Source organism: Gasterosteus aculeatus, chromosome 5 (genome assembly GCF_964276395.1).
Source record: "Gasterosteus aculeatus chromosome 5, fGasAcu3.hap1.1, whole genome shotgun sequence".
In the NCBI taxonomy this organism is placed as follows: Eukaryota; Metazoa; Chordata; class Actinopteri; order Perciformes; family Gasterosteidae; genus Gasterosteus; species Gasterosteus aculeatus.
In genome coordinates, this window is record NC_135692.1 from 17,537,005 (window position 1) to 17,556,685 (window position 19,681).

The window sequence follows — 19,681 nt, forward strand, 5'->3', positions numbered from 1 at the left end:
GTTCTGTTTGATAGTGACAAAAAAATGACAAAAAAACGTCAAAAGCTCCTTTCTGTCCGTGCAGCTCCATTAGTCCTCACAGCTGACTGAACAGACACACGCACGCACACACACACACACTCATTCATCTGTTCTTGATAATTATGATTAATTCGTCTCAACCTTTGACCTCTGCTGTAATTGGAGACTAGATAAGTCAGACGGCTGTGTGTCCTCAACATGTTCGCATTGTGTTCAAAGCGTGTTCTAAGCATGTTCATGTCTGGTTCTAAATGTGTTCTAAACGTGTCGTCACCATGTCAGGATCGCAACAGAAGGGGCTAGAACCGAGGTTTCTAAGCAAAAATAACTTGTAATCAAATTGATGCATGGACAGAAGCAGGCACAAGGCCAGGAAATACACAGGAAAAACATGGTGTCCAGATAACAGACGAACCAACATGGGACAAAGGACACATGCCGCCTAAATACACTGGGAATGTGCAGGGTTTTGGACACAACAAGGCTGGAGAATACAAGGGACAGAAAAACTGACCAGGGGAGGAAGTGAAGCTAAACCAGGGAAATGAGAGGCAGGAAAATACGATATAAAACTGAAACGGCTTTCAGTCCACAGAGTCTGAGACCTGATGACCTCGTGCATCGTGGACAGAGTGCATAAATATCAGATATATAAAAAGCTGTGTTCACCTGAACATGGGGAGAGTGGAAATCTAATAGCAGTGTTTGTGTGAGTGTGTGTGTTTGTTCGAACGCCTGTCAGTCTAATTATGACCAAATACTGGACGGGTTTCCTGCTAATTAAGTCAATAAAGTCAGTGAATGGTTGGAAATAGTGCTAGTTTGAAGGTGTTATGACTAACACAAACACCCCCCACACACACACATGCATAGAAACACACTGACACAGAATTGGGAGGTCAAAGGAGCAGAGGTAAAGCCGTTCAAAAATATGGTCCAAAAATATGGTCCAAAAATATGGTCCAAAAATAAAGGATCCTATATTTCCCATCATGCACTAAGTAAATTAACGGATGAAGCTTCACTATAATCGCTATAATCTGCAGAATTTGTAAAGAACTGCATTGATTGTATCAAAGAGTCTTTAGTGTTTATTATTATTTATTATTATTGTTTATTATTATGATTTGATCTGACAGCCAATAGACTAGTTCAAAGTGAGCGACTTTGACATTTTAATGCTGAACAACTTAATGTCAGCTGTCAATCACTGCTGTCAGACACACATATACTTCCTCAGACACACACACACGCACACACACACATATGCACTCAAACCAACATACAGACAGACACTTGCTTACTCACACACACAGACACAGACACAGAGGCCCGTCTACAAGTGAACACAATACACGCTCTACAACATCAGGAGAACACGTCCTCTTCTCACTCAGAAGGCAGCACAGGTACTGATTCAGGCTCTTGTCATCTCCCTCCTGGACTACTGTAACTCTCTCCTGCAGGTCTCCTGCTACCACCATTCCACCTCTGCAGCTCATTCAGAATGCAGCAGCTCCACTGGTCTTTAACCTTCCTAAGTTCTCCCTCACTCCTCCACTCCTCCGCTCTCTTCACTGGTACCGGTGATTCATCCAGTTCTAACCACTGGTGCTCACGTACCATGTTGTGAATGGATGGGGTCCAGCTTACATCCAGGACCTGGTCCAACCCGACATACCGACCCGCACTCTCCGCTCTGCATGTGATAGACTGCTTGTTCCTCCTCACTGAGAGCAAAACACTCGACTAGATCTCCACTCTTTGCTGTCCTGCTCCTAAATGGTGGAAGGAGGTCTCTGAAGACATCAAGACCACAGAGAGCCTTCACAATCTTCAGACTAAAGACACACCTCTTCAGACTCTACCTCCACTAAAACACTAACTAACTGCAGCACTTACATTGGACTTATAATGGTTCTTATCTACAGCAAGTTGCACATTGGCTTATTTGTGGAAATTGCACTTTCTTGTTTCTTGTTCTTCTGGGTTTGTGTCCTTATGGTTGAAATGCACTTATTGTAAGTCGCTTTGGAGAAAAGCGTCAGCTAAAACACATGTAATGTATTAACTGGACCAATCCAAAGCCAGCCCAGTGTCAACTAATCAGCTAGCTCCTAGTCCTGTGAGCCCTCATCTTATTAAAGTTGATTCTCTTATTTCTCGTTAATATTGATTAGAATTTCTTGTTTTTTTTCAGATTTATAAATACATTTATTATCACAAATGACACCTTCTACAGTGTCTCAATGGATCAGTTTGTGTACGGAAGTCATCCTTCTCTGTGTTTTACTCAAGTACACTCCATTTCTCTATTGACTTCAATTCATACATTTAACATTTATCCAGCTGGGGGCCCTTTGGGGCCTCAAACCTTTTTCTGCTGTCAGTCAACCAGATACCCGGTAATGAGATTCCTGAGAGGGAGATCAGAGCCATGCCACCAAATGACTGACAGCACACGGTTCTCGCTGCAGACACCAGAGATACTTGCGGACAGGAGAGAGTACCCCGAAAGGTTCTCACATGTAAAGTTCAGAGTGAGAAGCAGAACAGACGAGAGCCAGTCCATCGTCCCCTTCACTTTACACCCTAACCCCTAACCCCGAAAACACAACACCGAGACCAATTTCATTCAAAAGCAACCCTGGCTGACTCCAATCAGTCCGAGTCATCGAGTAAGGTACTGACCAAGAATGTGTGGAATGGTTGTGACGTTTCCCTTGCTTCTGACAGATAAGAGGCTCGTGGTTTTTCTATGTCGATACGTTTAGCACTGACGGCATGCAGCATTGTTGTTCCATTTGGTCAGTAGAGCTACTCATTCACCCGAGTACTACCCAACCTGTTTTCGGCTCTCTGACATCCTCTTCATTGCACGTCGCCAAACCTTCCCATCATGCATTTCACCAGGGAAGGGGAGGGGTCTGTGTTCTGTCCCCATCAGACTCTCTGTCAAAAGACCTCATCACGGGATACCTCAGAGATGATACCGACTGTGACAAAGAGGAAAATCACCTCGGTTGTACGGTATTCCAGAGGACGAAAAACAATTGAAGACAAGGCCTTCCTAAAGATAATGGAACAAGGACTTCAAAAGGATGATGCTAAAAACTGGGTAGCGCCCCTCCCCTTCAAGTCACAGAGAGGGCCGCCTTCCCAACAATCGAGCACAGGCACTGAAACGGCTCTCTGCACTCAGGCGCAACTTCGGCAGGAAACCAGAAATGAGAGACCATTTCCTTTCATTCATGGAGAAAATATTCCAAAACGACCATGCAGAGATTGCTCCTCCTCTGAGGGAAGAAGAAGAACGTTGGTACCTCCCAACCTTTGGCGTGCACCACCCGAAGAAACCAGGTCAGATTTGGGTGGTATTCGATTCCAGCGCACAATATGAAGGGGTTTCGCTGAATGATGTACTTTTAACAGGTCCAGATCTTAACAACAGCCTTCTCGGAGTCCTGATTTGTTTCAGAAAAGAGTCCAATCGCTGTTACAGCGGATATACAGCAAATGTTTCACTCCTTTCTGGTCAGAGAGAAGGACAGGGACTTCTTGAGATTCCTTTGGTTTGAGGACAACGACCTTCACAAGGACATCATTGAATACCGCAAGAAAGTGCATGTTTTTGGCAACAGCCCCTCTCCAGCTGTTGCTATCTACGGCCTTAAACGTTCAGCGCAGGATGGCGAGGCTGACTTTGGGTTGGATGTCAAGCAGTTCATAGATCGTGATTTCTATGTGGATGATGACTTGAAGTCACTGCCCTCTGAAGAACCTGCCATCAGCTTGCTCAAAAGAACACAAGACACACTTGCCTGCTCGAACCTCAGGTTACATAAGATCGCATCAAATAGCAGTGAGGTAATGAGAGCCTTTCCCTCCCAAGACTACGCAAACAACTTGAAGGATCTGGAGCTTGGTACAGACACGTTGCCAACGCAACGTAGCCTTGGAATCATTTGGGAGCTTGAGACAGATACGTTTACATTCCAGGTTGTAGACGAAGATAAGCCATACACTCGCCGGGGTGTCCTGTCTACAGTTAACAGTCTATATGATCCCCTGGGATTTGTTGCTCCAGTTACCATCCAAGGAAAAGCTATCCTTCGTGAGCTCCCCATGGAAGTGGGTGACTGGGACTCCCCATTACCTCCTGATAAAGGGAAGCTGTGGACAGCATGGAAAGAACATATGCACCAGTCTCCCTCTCCAAAGCGCAACGGCAAGTACTTTGTATCTTCTGTGATGCTTCAACCAAAGCAATAGCCGCAGTTGCCTATATCAAAGTTACAGATGCTGACGGAGAACGCCATGCCGGGTTTGTTCTAGGTAAGGCAAAACTTGCTCCACGACCAGAACATACAATACCGAGACTGGAGCTGTGTGCAGCAGTGTTGGCAATGGAGTTAGCTGAGCTCGTCACTTCAGAAATCAATGTTGACCTGGATGCCACACATTTCTACACAGACAGCAAGGTCGTGTTAGGTTACATCTACAATGAGACTAGACGGTTCTACGTCTATGTAAGCAATAGAGTACAGCGCATACGAAGATCAACACGACCTGAACAGTGGCACCATGTCCCCACCAAGCTCAACCCAGCAGATTATGCAATGAGAGCCGTCCCCGCAGCTCAATTAAAGGACACCACATGGCTGACATGGCCATCCTTTTTGAGAAACCACAAACCTAGTCTTCCTGAGGAGGATATCTTTGAAGTTGCAGATCCAAAATTGAATCCAGAAGTTCGACCTCAAGTGTCTACTCTGAGCACCGCTGCCTCAAACGCCCAGCTTGGATCACAACGCATCGAGAAGTTTTCAAGCTGGAGGTCATTGACTCGTGCTGTTACTTGCTTGATCCACGTGGCTCGACTCTTCAAGAAAACATCAGCACTAGGACCAAGTAAATGCAAAGGCTGCAATTACTGCCAGACGGCATACACAGTGGAGGAGCTCTCTAAATCCAAAGATCTCGTTATTCGTACAGTGCAGCAGGAAAGCTATGCCGCAGAGCTCGAATGCCAGGAAGAAATCCCCGAAAATAGCACTCTTAAGAAACTGGATCCATTCATCGATAATAATGGCTTATTGAGAGTTGGAGGCCGGATCACAGAGGCAGAATTGGAAAGCGATGAAAAGAACACCATAATAATTCATGGTAACCTCCACATCACAAGGTTACTTGTGCGTCACTACCATGAACAGACACGTCATCAAGGGTGCCTTTTTGCAGTGCTATTCGCACTGCTGGCCTGTGGATTGTTGGAATTCGAAGACACGTAAGCAGCGTCATCTACAAGTATGTCACATGCCGCAAACTCCGTGGCACATTTCTCTCCCAGAAATTGGCCAACTTACCTGCAGATAAGCCTATCTGCAGGTAAGTTGGCCATTTCCAAGTATTGAGCCGCCCTTCACGAATGTTGGTTTGGACGTGTTTGGGCCCTGGTCCATTCTCGCACGGCAAACAAGAGATGGCCACTCTAACAACAAACGTTGGGCAGTGATCTTTACCTGTCTGAGCATAAGGACAGTGCACTTTGAGGTCATTGAGTCTTTGGATACTACAAGCTTCGTAAATGCCCTCAGACGGTTCATTTCCATCCGCTCGGATAGAGGGACCAATTTCATCGGGGCTTGTAAGGAGCTCAAGGTTCCATCAAACATAGACAGTTTCCGTGTGACGAGGTACCTAGCTGAGCAGGGCTGCACATGGACATTTAACCCACCTCACTCCTCTCACATGGGCGGCATATGGGAGAGGATGATAGGCATAGAATCATGGATTCCATGTTCCAGCAGGAAAGATCCTCAAAGCTCACTCACGAGACTCTCGCAACTCTTCTGGCAGAAGTAGCAGCCATCATAAACGCTAGACACCGATATCCGTCGATCCTGCAGATCCAATGATACTCACCCCTTCTACTATTCTCAGGCAGAAGGTGGGCCCTTTCCCTGCTCCTTCTGGTCAGTTTGACACTAAGGATCTCTATAAGCGGCACTGGCGTCAGGTTCAAGTCATTGCAGATGTTTTCTGGAACAAATGGAGAAAGCAGTACCTTTCTACATTGCAGACTTGGAGTAGATGGCATTCCAGCAAGCCGAACATTTATGCTGGAAGTATTGTCCTCGTGAAAGACTCCCAAGCCGAAAGGAATGAATGGCCAATGGCATTGGTCACTAAGGTATTCCCAAGCAAAGATAGGAAGGTCTGCAGCGTAGAGATCAAAATCTCCAAACAAAATGGAACCAAGCTCTTCCTTAGGCCTGTCACTGACTTAGTCCTCCTTCTCTCTGAAGAAGACTACAAGAGCCAGTAGTGACTTTCAAACACTGTTCTTCAGGAGTTAAGTGTATGGGTGTTATCTATAGATACCAGGCGGGGAGTGTTCTGTCCCCATCAGCACATTAGTTCACTTAAATGTTTTGTTTTTCTCTCATTGCTGGCAGTAGTCGTTTTACATGCGTGTGTTCCTTTAAGAACCCTGGGACTGTTGCACCATGGGATTTAGTCAGGAAGTTGAATATGATCAAGACAGCCTCACGTTTTGTGTTATCTCTCCATGCTATCCACGTCAATCTTCCACGCTCCATGCCTTTGGCAGCATTCTCGGTATGTAAAATAGATGCAGACATACTGTTCTTGTATATTTGTTAAGTATTGTCAGTAAGTTTGATGTGCATATTGGGTTGAGAATGTGCTTTAGTGGGCCGGTTCACCTCTGTTATCATGGGTTGTGCTACATGTAGGTATATTTGTGTTTATTTGGATAAAGAACATGGGTTATATTATTTAAATTGTGTTTGATGGTGGAAGGTGTTTACTTGCTGGTCAGATTGCACAAGGTTACGTGCATGCAGGACGTGACAGTCTGTAATATTGCAAATTCTCTTTTGCTCTTCTCTTTTTGGCTGCAGAAGTCAGTGCCCTCCTCCACCCCATTTCATCAATCCATCGTAGAGGAATTGATCCATCCTTCTCCCGTTCTTTTCTCCTTCCTTCCCTCCTTCCCTGTACCCCATCCATCCTCCCATGGTTTTACCAGCCCCTCCTCAGTTTCAGAAAGGAAGAGTGGTGGGGGGATAAATAATCCATGATGAAATATGAAGAGAGGGGAGGGGGGAAAACAAGAAGAGTGTGATTCCTCAAGGGAGAAGAGAGAGCAGGGTAGAAGAGGGGGAGGAGGTAAAACAGGAGATGTACGGAGAAGGGAGAAGGAGGGGGAGGAGTGAGGGTAAAATATCAGGAGAGGAGGAGAGGAGGAGGAAACGTAAGGATTATTGCTCCTTCTTGTCCGCAACCCTTTTTACTTTACAATGTTCGTCAATCTTCCTGCACCTCCTCCAACAACAACTATGAGTCCTCCTCATCGAACAGTGAGAGCTCTTCCTCCTGCACTTCCAAGCTTTGGCGTCAGACGGTGTTTTATAAACACAGATTTGTGAATCACTTTGGAATTATAATAACACACACACGTTGACAACTTAACCAGGCTGCACACGAGAAATATGTTACTATAAAACAATGTGTGTAAGTGCATGAAATACATCATCAGGTGATATCACTGATAATTCTGCACTGTAAAAACGAATTTTGGATGGTAGTAATTATTACCCATGCAAAGCGTAAATTTGACTGGAAGTGTGTTAGTCAGCATACAAATGTATAATTATGGGTAACTTCCACCTACACTACCTCTTTTTCAACAGTAACAACTGCACCCTAATAAAATATTTGTCTGTAGCCTTCTCTGTTCACAAGTTACTACTCAATGGCAGTCTCTCAGCAAGCTAATGCCGGAGTTGAATGGTTAGGTACTCCTACTGGCCTCAAAACGTGGGTTAGCAGTGGAGATGATGAAAGACGTTACCTGTCGTGATAATTGAAAGGGTCACTTGCCGATGTGATGGTTTCGGGACAGAGAATGTCACATTGGTACAGACTGTAAAGCCCTCTGAGGCATTGAATTGAACTGAACATGCATTGCTGTAATGGCAGTACAACCTGTTTTCAGGAATCAGTATGTCAAACATACAAGGAATTTGTCTTGGTGGTTGGTGCGTGAGAGTAGACAGTGTAACAATAGACGACAAGAAAGCAGTGCACAAGTAATGAAATAAAGTAAAATGAAATACTAATGTAATGGGTTAGTAGAATAAGGCTATGCGTTAGTATAAAACCAGAGAATAAAGTTAAAGTTAAAAATTTAAAATATTAAAAAAGTTTAAAATATCATAAAGTAGACTAGCGAACAAGTGACAAAGTGACGAGTGATGACAAAGTGAAAAATTACAGTTAAAGTGACATGTGCAGTATGAAGGGAGTGACCGATGGAATGTTGCAGTCAGTCAGTGGGGGACCGGCTCTGTTGCCCGACTGCCGACGGGAAGAAACTGTTTGTATGGCGGGAGGTCTTAGTCCTGATGGACCTCAGCCTCCTGCCAGATGGAAGGGGCACAAACAGTTTTTGTCCGGGGTGAGAGGGGTTGGCTACGATCTTTTTAGCTCGTTTTGGTCCAAATTTCAGCTAACTGCTAACATTAGCTTGTTATATGGTTATTTTAGCTATGTTACCTAATGTCTGCTAGCTAGATTTATCTTATAACTAACCATCCAGTTTTTTAAAGGCAGCGGTTTGAGGCATTTTTTTCAGTGTGTTTTGAGTTTAACAGATGCGTTGAGGGAGCAACCAGTACAATTAATTGTGATCTGCTGTTATAGAATTCTTTGATTTCATGTCCTGCCTAGATCTTCAGCTGATACAATAACAATTCACATTAACTTTTTTTTCTTCCATAGGTGGATCTAATGGAAACCATAAAGAGCATTTAAGAATTATTCAGGTATGCCAATTTTGACAAAAGATACATGAACTTGAACAGAACTGAACACTGACCAAAGACCCTAAACTGAGAAATAATATGGGTGTACTGTCGCATTACAAATGAACTGCATCTCTTTATTGCAATGTAGAGTTAATATTACCTATTTTTTGTAGATAATCAGTTGTATAACTCATTTCTTTTAGTGTATCTTAGTTGAAAAACGTAGGTATGCTTTACTTTAAACATGTGGTGAAATCTACTCAATCAAACCGAGTACAAATTATTTCACCACTTTAGTAGATTGAGTAGATTCTAAGTTGTGTTTTATAGGGTGTGTGAGTGTGTGTGTGTGTGTGTGTGTGTGTACCTGTCGATTATGACAGGGTCTGATGGCGTCTCGTTCCTGTTCCCACAGCTCTTCTTATCACAGCAGCGACTGAAACAGACACAGAATAATGTCATCATCATTTGACTTTGGTCATAAGAAACAGTCAGTACTTCCTTGTTGTTATAGCACACATGTAGTACAGATTGTGAAGGTGAAGTACACAGGTACTACAGAGAGTAAGGCAAGTTTATTAGTATCTCACATTTCAACAACATGACAATTCTGATGCTTCTTATAAAACCATTAACTTCTAAACCATCAAAACATGGGAAGAAAAGAAATTAAAACCAATTAAGAGCATTGATTGAAACATCATTAAAATAATAAACAAACTTAAAATTGAATTTATGTTGCAGTGCAGTTTATGAAATAAATAGTAGTAAGTCAAAGGAATGCCTTACTTGGTAAAGGTAGTACAGGTATTTACAAAAACCAGTGTCTTTGACTGAAGGGTTCAAAGTCTCAGTCGGTGGCGAGCACATGTGACGATGTAATCAGGGTGGAGTCAGAGCTCTTAACTTTAAAAAAAAAATTGGAGTGACATTTTGTCAGAGGTGACCATACGGGCGACGGTGTGGGGGCTGCTGCGGACGATGCGGTGAACGGGGTGGGGGCCCGAACGCTAAGCTACGGGAGGTTGCAGACGAACCAACGCAGCTCAGGACGAAGTCCGATTTTTTTCCGTAAGAAATTAGATGTGTGGTGGGAGTGCGTGACTCCAGAACTAAATGAGTGACTGTCACGCTCAATGCGTGACACTTGGGAGCCGTGTGGAGTTCTTACCTGCACATGATTTCATGAGTCAGCAGAACTCTGCACATCTCTGGATTCTTATCCTGTCCTTCGTAGATGATGGCCTGAAACAGAGACAAACACACAGGTGTGTTCAGGTGTGCTTCATGTTCGTAAAGTTTCAGCTCTCATTGTTGAAACATCTCTCTGAGCAAGCAGTGATTATCGGATGTGAGCAGACAGGAATCAAACATGTAACATTCGCACCCAAACATTTGGAGCTGAAGAGCTGTATCTCAAACGTCTGGAACCAAACATCCAGAACCAAACGTCTAGAAGACCAAAGTCCTGGAATCTAACATCTGGATCTCAAACATCTGGAGCCAAACATCTGGATCTAAATTGCCTCAAACCAGACATTCAAAACCGAATATCTGGAACCAAACATCTGGATGCAGATGCGGACGGGGGGGGGGGGGGTAAAAAGTGGCCCGGGAGTTCCTGTGAGACCGGGACGCGTAACACACAGCGTTGCCCGCTCAAAGCATCGCACATTTCAGCCAGTCAGTGGCCTACTTGGAAAAACACCTGTAACATTATTTTGAATGATTACAAAGAAGTTACAACATATGTTTTTTTAATAACATTTGGATCCACCAATTTGCCTGGATGGACACATGGAATAAAATGATACTGGCTATGGTAACACTCTAGGTAGTTTTCTAGATGAATATGCTTCTCTCTGGGCTAGTATCAGATGGTTATATGTATATCTACAGAGCCTTAACGAATGAATGTCAGCAGAGAAAGAACTGACAGTAAAGACACTGGAATCAGAGGGTAGACTTAGTATAAGCTATATTGTAGAAAGAAACAGAAAAAAGCACACCATCAGTGGTATCAGTAGTGTTGCATCCTGTGTGTGTCATTGTGTGTGTAGGGGTGTTACAACCTATTGTTTTGTTATGCACCGGTATCTCCACTCTGTGGTTAGGGTTAACTGGGGATTTCCCCGGGATCCCCTATGGCCAGCCCGCCCCTTTCTGGATCTCAAACATCCAGAACCAAACTTGTGAAGAGAAGTTTTTTTTAGAGACGAGATAGCGGATCAATCAGTTTCTGGATTTTGTCTTCCAATAAATTTCCTGTCTACTTCTGTCTACGTCCTGTTTACTCCCTTTAGTTTTTGTACCTGCTTCGTCATGGAGTCGATCAGACGGACGTAGAGATCTTGTTCTGTTCTCACTCCTGAAAACCAGACAATTAACAGCATTGTTGTTAATATCATTATAATTTTGAAATCAAATAATGACAAATTAATAACAAAATCCAGTCATTTTGAATTCCATTATAATAATTACAATTATAATAATTATTAAGTAATTGTCAGTATCATTATACTATTGTAAGGATTATATAGTTGGAATGCAGCTCAAGCACAACTAATTCTTCTACTGCTAGTATTTTCAGCAATTCTTTTCAAATTCATTTCAGTTTTTGGCTTACAGCTTCATACTTTCAGCATTCCAACAATGCGTTGGAATCTGAAGGAAATGCATGTTCTAATTCTTTTCTTTTTATTCTTCTTTCTGTTTCTTCCGTACATATTTTGAACTCCTTTCAGCTATTAAAAATGTTGAAATATTTTCAGGACATTCCTGCTGTCAGTCTTTTACAACTGGTATGCTTGAATTAATATGAATCAAATTCATGGACCTTTTAACATGGTTTTCCAATAGTGCTTTAATTTAACATTCAAAGCCTCCTTCTTCCTCAATCTTTTAGCTATAGCCACCATTTTAAACATCAAATTGTTTAAGAAAGCCTAAACTATTTTTAAAAAAAACAGCTTTTTGATATCTATTTGATAAAACTTTCCAATTTTAATGATACGTATTATTTATTATATATTATATATAGTTTTTCAGACCGTCCGAGATTTTAAATTTCATTAGTTTGTATGTGGCCAGCTAGACTTGACACTGAAGAGCTAGAGTGGAGAGCAGTGTCAGAATATGGTTCAAAAAGTATTTTGTAGTATTATGCACGCATTAGCTAGCATAGTGGTAGCTAGCACCCCAGATGCAGAGTCGACTCCGGGGCAGATCTGGTGCGCATGGCCACACCGTGTCTGACTCTACAGCGGATCAGAGGTACCACTGCTGACACGGTGCAGATCCGCACTTCAAATGCAACTTTTTCCCCATTTCAAATACTGCAGGCACGTAACAGGCATCCTAAATTTTGGAGCCACAAAACTTGAAAGAGTTTTGAATGTGACGAGCATTTGATCAACCTCAAGGTAAGCCTTTGTTTGGTAACTAATTTGGTAAGCATCATATTTTCTTTCCTTAAATAGGTTTAAAACCATGATTTTAAGTGTAAAATTCAAAACATGGTGTATTATTTTAGGTCATTGCAAAAATCAAGAATTTAGATGGGACAGGGACCTGGAGAGATGCATAATTAATTTTACATTGGTCTAACAATATCAAATGGTTCCCCCTGCTTATTAGATGTAGTGCTCAGGAATCAGGAACATTTCTTGCTAAAGTATGTTAGACATGAAAGGAATTTGACATGGCGGTTGGTGCATACCGTTGGACAGTAAGACAAAGAAACAATGGATAACAAGACTAGTAACACAGTACAGGAAAAAGGACACAATTCACAAATCGAGCTTTGTGCAGGTAAAGCTAACCCTGACATTGGGTCTTTGTGTAAGCTTGTCTTCAATGTGTACAAAAAGCCCATTTCTGTTTCATCACATTTTTACAGTATGCCTCTGTTTTCAAGCAAGTCAATTCACATACTCCTGCATATAGAGCATTTTTGAGTATTGTGTTCAAAATGTCTTGGAACAGGAAGTTATATTTCTGTGACTGATGACACTTTTTGTTTCTTTTCGTTAATAATACGGAATGTTCCATTTAATCGAGTTTATCAACAACGAAAACTGAAACAGTAGTACCACAGAGTTGTTATAATGACGATGACTGCCTTTGGCCTCGTTACAAGAGGGACAAAAGAGTGGACAGGGCTGTCAAAAATGTAAAGAAACCTGGCCCTGACTGGACATATGACAGCAGAGTCGTTACATCAGGGTTAGGGTTCATAGGATTGATTCGACTAACTCTAATGACTCGTCTAATCAGCCTGAATACAACGAAAGTGCTGCGCAAACGTTCAACAGCTTCCCCAACCACCTGACATGACACTCGAAGATTTTGCATTAAAAAAAAACAATTTCTGTATTTTCAGCAATACTTTCAAATTCATTTCAGCTTTTAGCTTTTAGCTAAAAACACATTTTTTGCAGGAAAATATTTCTGCAGCTCAGTCAACTCTCCCTGACTCCCAACATCACTGCGACAACACAATCCTGTAGATACACGCCCTACAACATTAGGAGAATACGTCCCCTTCTCACTCAAAAGGCGGTACTGATTCAGGCTCTTGTCATCTCCCTCCTGGACTACTGTAACTCTCTCCTGCAGGTCTCCTGCTACCACCATTCCACCTCTGTAGCTCATCCAGAATGCAGCAGCTCCACTGGTCTTTAACCTTCCTAAGTTCTCCCACACTACTCCACTCATCCGCTCTCTTCACTGGTACCGGTGGCTCATCCAGTTCTAAACAGTGGTGCTCATGTACCATGCTGTGAATGGATGGGGTCCAGTTTACATCCAGGACCTGGTCCAATCCGACATCCCGACCCACATCTGCCAAACTGCTTGTTCCTCCTCACTGAGAGCAAAACACTCAACTAGATCACGACTCTTTGCTGTCCTGCTTCTAAATGGTGGAAGGAGGTCTCTGAAGACATCAAGACCACAGAGAGCCTTCACATCTTCAGAGTAAAGACACACCTCTTCAGACTCTATCTCCACTAAAACACTAACAAATTGTAGCACTTAAATTGTACAGTTATCTGTAGCAAGTTGTAAATCGGCTTATTTGATAAAATTGCACTTTCTTGTTCTTATCTTTTGATAAAAGCGTCAGCTAAATGACATGTAATGTAATGTAAATAATTGTCAGTATTTTTGAAATAACAAGAGGTAGTGTCTTTATTATTAGAAATAATTACATTATTATTATGATTATTATTACAACTCTTATCAATATTTTAACATTATTAATAATATCAATATAATATTACTGTTATTCTTACAATTTTTTTATTTATGTGATCATCATGCGATCAATAATAATATATTAATTATAATTAATCATAATATTTAATAATAATAATCTGAATTAGTTCTGTGAGGAACATTTAACGTTGCTGCACAAACTCTGGGTGTGCAGCAGGGCAGTAAAACAAGCGCCACCCACCGTTACTGAAGAGCAGCTGCAGCCTGTAGTGAATACCGTTGTTGGTTTTCTCTCCACTCGGCTCCTGAACACAAAATAAAATAAAACTATCAATGATAATATTAATACATGTAAAACTCCTGTGTGTTTGGATTCTTCACCCTGACTGTTTGACAACATGTGACATGTGTGACCCCTGGTGTAAGGGTGTATTTCGTTTATTTCGTCTGTCATTGCTCAGATACGTGGACCTGAGCTTGTTTCCCATTCTTGCTTCTCCCTCGTGGAGCTTTATGTTCAAAGAGTGCGTTGGTGTTGACCATAAGATGTGTTTGATTCCGGTACTGGCTCCTCCCTCACCTTTTCTTTCTCCACAAAATTGACGTAGGCCGTGCGTTCGATCTCCACCGGTTGGCCCTGCCGGTCGTATAGCGCTAGCACAAAGTGGAAGAAGTTGGACTTCCTCAGGTTGGAGGGAGGCTGCTTCTCAAAGTGAGCGCGCGCCAACCCCACTCCGCTAAGGGAGGAGACAAGCAGCAGGGTGAGACACAATATCAAACACACCCAATATCAATACGAAATGAGGGTAGTTTAAGGTAAAGGTGATGCTTTATCTCAAAGCTTTTTTTTTTATCACACTACAGAAAATATCAATAAATGAATTCATAATGATATCAATAAATTATGAAAATTATCTTTAAATGTTTACTTCTTACTTTCACTTCAAAGGAGACAAAACATTATGGTTGTTTTTATTATTTATTAACATGTTTCAGAGGTTTCTAGAATCCAGGTGTCACATTCCGCCCACATGGATATGAAATGTGAAACATTGAATTATGGATTCAACGTTAATGCCTCATTTGACCCGAAGCCGTGTGGCACTGGGCTCTAAATCAAACGCTCCTCAGAAGGAAAGACACAACATCCAATATGTAATTATAGACAGACCTTGTGCCAGGTTTGTAAAAAGGTATTATTAATTACAATTATAATTTAGTGCTTAACAAAGTAAAACATGTAAAATATCTTCATGTTAAATGAGAAAGAAATGAACATTTTAATTAGAAGTAATAATTCAGAGAAAAAGGAAATCTTCCTCAGTGACCCGCCACTCCAGGCTTTCACCTCCAACAACACATGAATAAATATTCATAACGCAGCTTTGACCGAACTAATATTTACATTCTGTTGAATATAAACAAATGAGAGAAAAATAACAAGTTAGAGGAGCTAAAACACAGAATATATCAAATATGTGAAATAGAGTTAGGGGTTAATAAATAAATAAATGTTCTTCACGGCTTCAGGACACAGACTATCGAAGATGGTTCTATACTTCTAAAATGTATGTGAAGAATTAACTTTCATTTGGAGATTTTATTTTATTTTATACTGCTGCTTCTTGAGATTACTACATTTCAACATCTCATAAGATTAACAGAAATATAAACTATTAAAGTCCAAAAAGATTTACCATTATCTTTATCTATTAATAACTGTTTTAGAAATGGACCCTTATGTGATTATTAATAGTTTTTATTTCATGTTGCACATTTAATTAATTTTGTATTATTATTATTTTATTACCTAAAGCCAATTGAAATAATTTGCAATTAAGAATAATTCAACTTTTATAGTTTGTAAAGTTGTATGCAGCTCTGAACAACTTTTTTTTGTATTAATGAAGTAATACAAAAGTATAAGTATTGAGTATTAATGAATAATAATAATTTGGACTTATTTTGTTACTAAACATTAAATCAAAAATGTTTATTTCCTCCTTAGTTTAAACGTATCTTCATATATAAACATAAATATTTATGTGTTAAATGAAGTGGATTCATTATTAGTTATTATTCACCATAAATGTTGTACTCATATTGTTATTAACTTCCCAAATGGGACATTCATCTGTTTCTTGCTCCTTTTTGATTTTAAACTTAATTCAGGAAAATGTGATTTGACTCACCATTAATAAAAGGAGATTTGATCTGATCATGCATTTTCATTTGGCAGAATAATATTCTGTGATCCTTTTGATTGACCGCAAGTAAGTAATACATAAATGAAATAAAATAATACAATTAATAAAACATCCCATCAATTGAATGAGAAAAATAGTTTCGACATTTCTAAACCTGTTCGGTTTGATCAGAAATACAATAAATTGATGATGTAAATGTTGCTGCTGAGCAGCTGTCAATCTGCTGGGACTACATCTCCCACAATCCCCCTGGGCGTTTACCTCTGAGCCGCCGTGTTGGCGTCCACCACGCCGCTTGAGTGCATCCAGGAGCGCACCACCAGCGGCTCCTCCTTCAGGCCCGCCGTGGCCCCGCGGGGAAGGCTGCTGTCCTGGAGGCTGAACATCTCAGGACCCAAGGGGGTGAAGGAGGAGGGGGGTGAAGGAATAGAAGGAGGAGGAGAAGAAAGAGGAGGAGGAGAAAAGGATGAGAGGTGAGGAGGAGAAGGAGGAGGAGGAGATGGAGACAGGGAAGGAAAAGGAGGAGAAAGAGAAGAGGGAGGAGAAGGACGAGAAAAAAAGTCCAGCAGAAAAAAACCTGCTTCAGACGATTTATTCACAACTTTTCCTCCTTTTCACATTTCATCGAACTTTCGAACTGAGCGACAAAGATTTCCTCGTTTTTAAATGGCTTTTTCTAATTATTGGCCGCTGTGTTGAAACCCAGTTTGAAGGAGAAGGAGGAGGAGGAGGAGGAAAAAATAAGGAAAATAAAATCCTCAGAGGACCAAAAACGAAGAAAAGAGGCTAGTCAGAACGGAGAATCTAGTGCGAGGGAAGTGCCTTTTTTCTTTTCCCCAAAGAGAGGAGGAGAAAGCCGAAGAGAGATGAAGCGAGGCGGAGACAGGTGCTATGATAGAGGGATGAGGAGTGGAGGAGAAACTCTCAGCCCTGCGGCCCCACAGGACTGGACGCCAAAACCCCAAAACCCCACGGGTCTTCCTCCAAGCTGCTGATGACATCACTGGCAGGGGCGGAGCCTGACCATACAAGGACAGCAGAGGTGAGAGGGGTGTGTGTGAGGAGTGAGAGAGAAAGAGAAGAGGGGGTCTTCCACCAACCAACCAGAGAGTGAGTAAATTCTCCTGCTCTCTCTCTCTCTCGCTCTCTCAGAATTGGACTCTGACCTGGTTCCAGTTGTGGTCCGTTCCTTCTCCCTTTTAAGGATTTAAAGGTACAGTCCTCTCCATCCTGGGGCGAAGCCATTCGGGGATCTCTGATGAAATCACCAATAGGTGGCGCTCTGCCATACCTGAAAGAAGGAAATATTATTATCATAGAAACATTCATTGCTTCCGATTTCATGTTGTGCTGAAGAGAGAAGGTTGATGATTTTCATGTTTTGACTTTTACTTGATGAAGCTTTGAGTAATGTCGCTTACAGACAGGAAGTGAGACAGGTTTTCAGAGTACCAGCGCTGCACTGCTCTGGGAGAGAAGGCCTCCAAGGGGAGGACCGAGGAGATGAAAAACATCAGGATGAGGAATGAAGGCGTAAGAGGAGAGAGAAGAGAAGGAGGGATAAGAGAGGAGAGGAAGAGGAAAGGGAAGGAAAGGAAAAGAGGAAGGATGAAAGCAAACAGTAAATAAAAGGAAAGCAAGGTGAAAAAGAAAAAGATGATGATGAAGAAAAAATGAATAAATAAATAAGGAAAAGGAGAACAGGAGGAGGAGAATGAGGAGGAGAAGAGGCGTCTCCATGAAGATCTGGTGAGTCCTGCAGACTTTTTCCTTCTCCACATTTTTACAGCTGCAGAAATTGAGATCTATTAAAACCTGATTAATAAACTGACCATTATACTAGACATAATGATATAACAATAATATCAATAATCATACTTTGTATCGATCATACTGCTGCTCTATTTGTCTAATAAAAAGCTAATAATTCAATTTAAATGGACGAATAAATGAGCTGTCTAAAGGAGGACGTCTGATGGAAAGTGCTGGAGGGGGAGTGGTGGGGAGGCCTGAGTAAGGGGGAGTCGAGAGGAGGAAGCCTTGGCAATCTGGTTTCCAAATGAGGCCTCCTCCTTATGGGACAAATCCCTGGTGTGCAGGGGGGGAGGCCTAGAAGGGGCGAGAGAGGGGCAGGGGGACCGAGGGCGGGGGGCGGGGCTCCCGTAACGGACACAACCATTTTTTCCTCTCCCATCAGTTTAAAATATAATTTTGATTTAAAATGAAACTTTTTTATGTTCATCACTTCCTGTTTAAAACCTTTCATGTTCACCTTGTATGTTTGTATTACATATGTTATTTATCTTTATTTATCGTCTTTGGTTTTGTAATTGTTTTGTTCATTTAAATGTAACACAATAGAGAAAATACATTTGTACTTCATGTTTATTGTACAAATTATGAAGTACCACATAGTGAAACAAAAGTTAATATGAATAACATTAATAATAAAATGATATAAGATGAGTTTTAAAGGTTATACCATTTTTATGTTTAAGCGATTAGAAAATTAGAACATATGAAAGAGTAAATTAGGATCAACAAAATGAATTTGTGTTTAAATAAAATAATGAGGAAGAAACATGTACATTGTTTTTCTAATATATATACATTTTAACTGAGCTTCTCTTTTATCTCATTTACATGATCACAAACTTGGATACTTTCAAACTTCCATCAATCAATGTGATCCAGTAATATAAATATGAGCTATTGTAGGTTTATTATTTTTTTACCTGGTTTCACTTGTGCGCCCTGAAAACAAGAAGATAAAAGGAAGAAGGAGGAGGGAGGGAAGAAGAGACATTCAAATTTGTATTAACACATTTGTTATTTTTCAGACCTGAATTTGTTTATTTCTTTTCTTTTTATTCTTAATTTTTCTGTATTTCTATATTTAAATTTAAAATGAGTATTGAAGTTGAGAATAAAAGGTAGGAATTAACTAAACACATATTTTTCTGATTTACAGTTGATAAGTGAATTTAAAGTGTAGAATGTAATTTTACATTTATATTTAAAAACAAACAGAAAACGTTTTAAATTTATTATGGGAGATTTCTTCTGCAGTTTATTATCTCATTAACAGACGTGTCGCCGCGCAGCACAGTATGTGTGTGTCTATAATAAGCCTCCTCATCTTTATTGTGAGTGAAGTGTTTCTTTTTGGGTGTGTGACGGTGCGAAGGCTCAACACCCACACAATTAAAACACAGACACACACTCACACATACACATTTGCATTTAAATAGCGACATCAACTGTGGTTCGTAGCGGCTCACCACCGGGTTCCCAGATGTCCCGGCAAAGTCAGATGGGCCACAGATGGGCACACAAACCAACACACAGCTGACTCTGTGAAAAACATTCATTGAGCTCCATTAAACTACTTTCCACTCTGTG

General features: G+C 41.2%; 1 protein-coding gene and 2 long non-coding RNA genes across 6 annotated transcripts in view; 2 read left to right on the forward strand and 1 right to left on the reverse strand.

Annotated features, from left to right (window-relative positions):
- ebf3a (EBF transcription factor 3a) overlaps nucleotides 1-17,501 on the reverse strand; it is a 37,716-nt gene extending 20,215 nt beyond the window's left edge. For 3 of the 4 annotated variants that reach the window (XM_040177254.2, XM_040177253.2, XM_040177257.2), the window contains exons 1-6: nucleotides 16,541-17,228; nucleotides 14,653-14,809; nucleotides 14,314-14,377; nucleotides 11,168-11,223; nucleotides 10,027-10,100; nucleotides 9,223-9,291 (exon numbers count right to left, since the gene is read on the reverse strand). In XM_040177254.2, the coding sequence (XP_040033188.2) occupies nucleotides 9,223-9,291; nucleotides 10,027-10,100; nucleotides 11,168-11,223; nucleotides 14,314-14,377; nucleotides 14,653-14,809; nucleotides 16,541-16,665 (545 nt within the window). In that variant the 5' untranslated portion in view covers nucleotides 16,666-17,228. Of the gene's footprint in view, nucleotides 1-9,222; nucleotides 9,292-10,026; nucleotides 10,101-11,167; nucleotides 11,224-14,313; nucleotides 14,378-14,652; nucleotides 14,810-16,540 lie in introns of all 4 variants that reach the window. The other variant, XM_040177256.2, reaches the window with a different exon arrangement.
- LOC120819670 (uncharacterized) lies at nucleotides 6,519-11,621 on the forward strand. Its single transcript, XR_005712296.2, has 3 exons — nucleotides 6,519-6,642; nucleotides 8,830-8,873; nucleotides 9,271-11,621. It is a non-coding gene; the product is annotated as an uncharacterized LOC120819670 (long non-coding RNA).
- Nucleotides 17,162-17,934, forward strand: LOC120819671 (uncharacterized). The gene is made up of 2 exons (XR_005712297.2): nucleotides 17,162-17,321; nucleotides 17,432-17,934. It is a non-coding gene; the product is annotated as an uncharacterized LOC120819671 (long non-coding RNA).
- The last annotated feature ends 1,747 nt before the right edge of the window (nucleotides 17,935-19,681 follow it).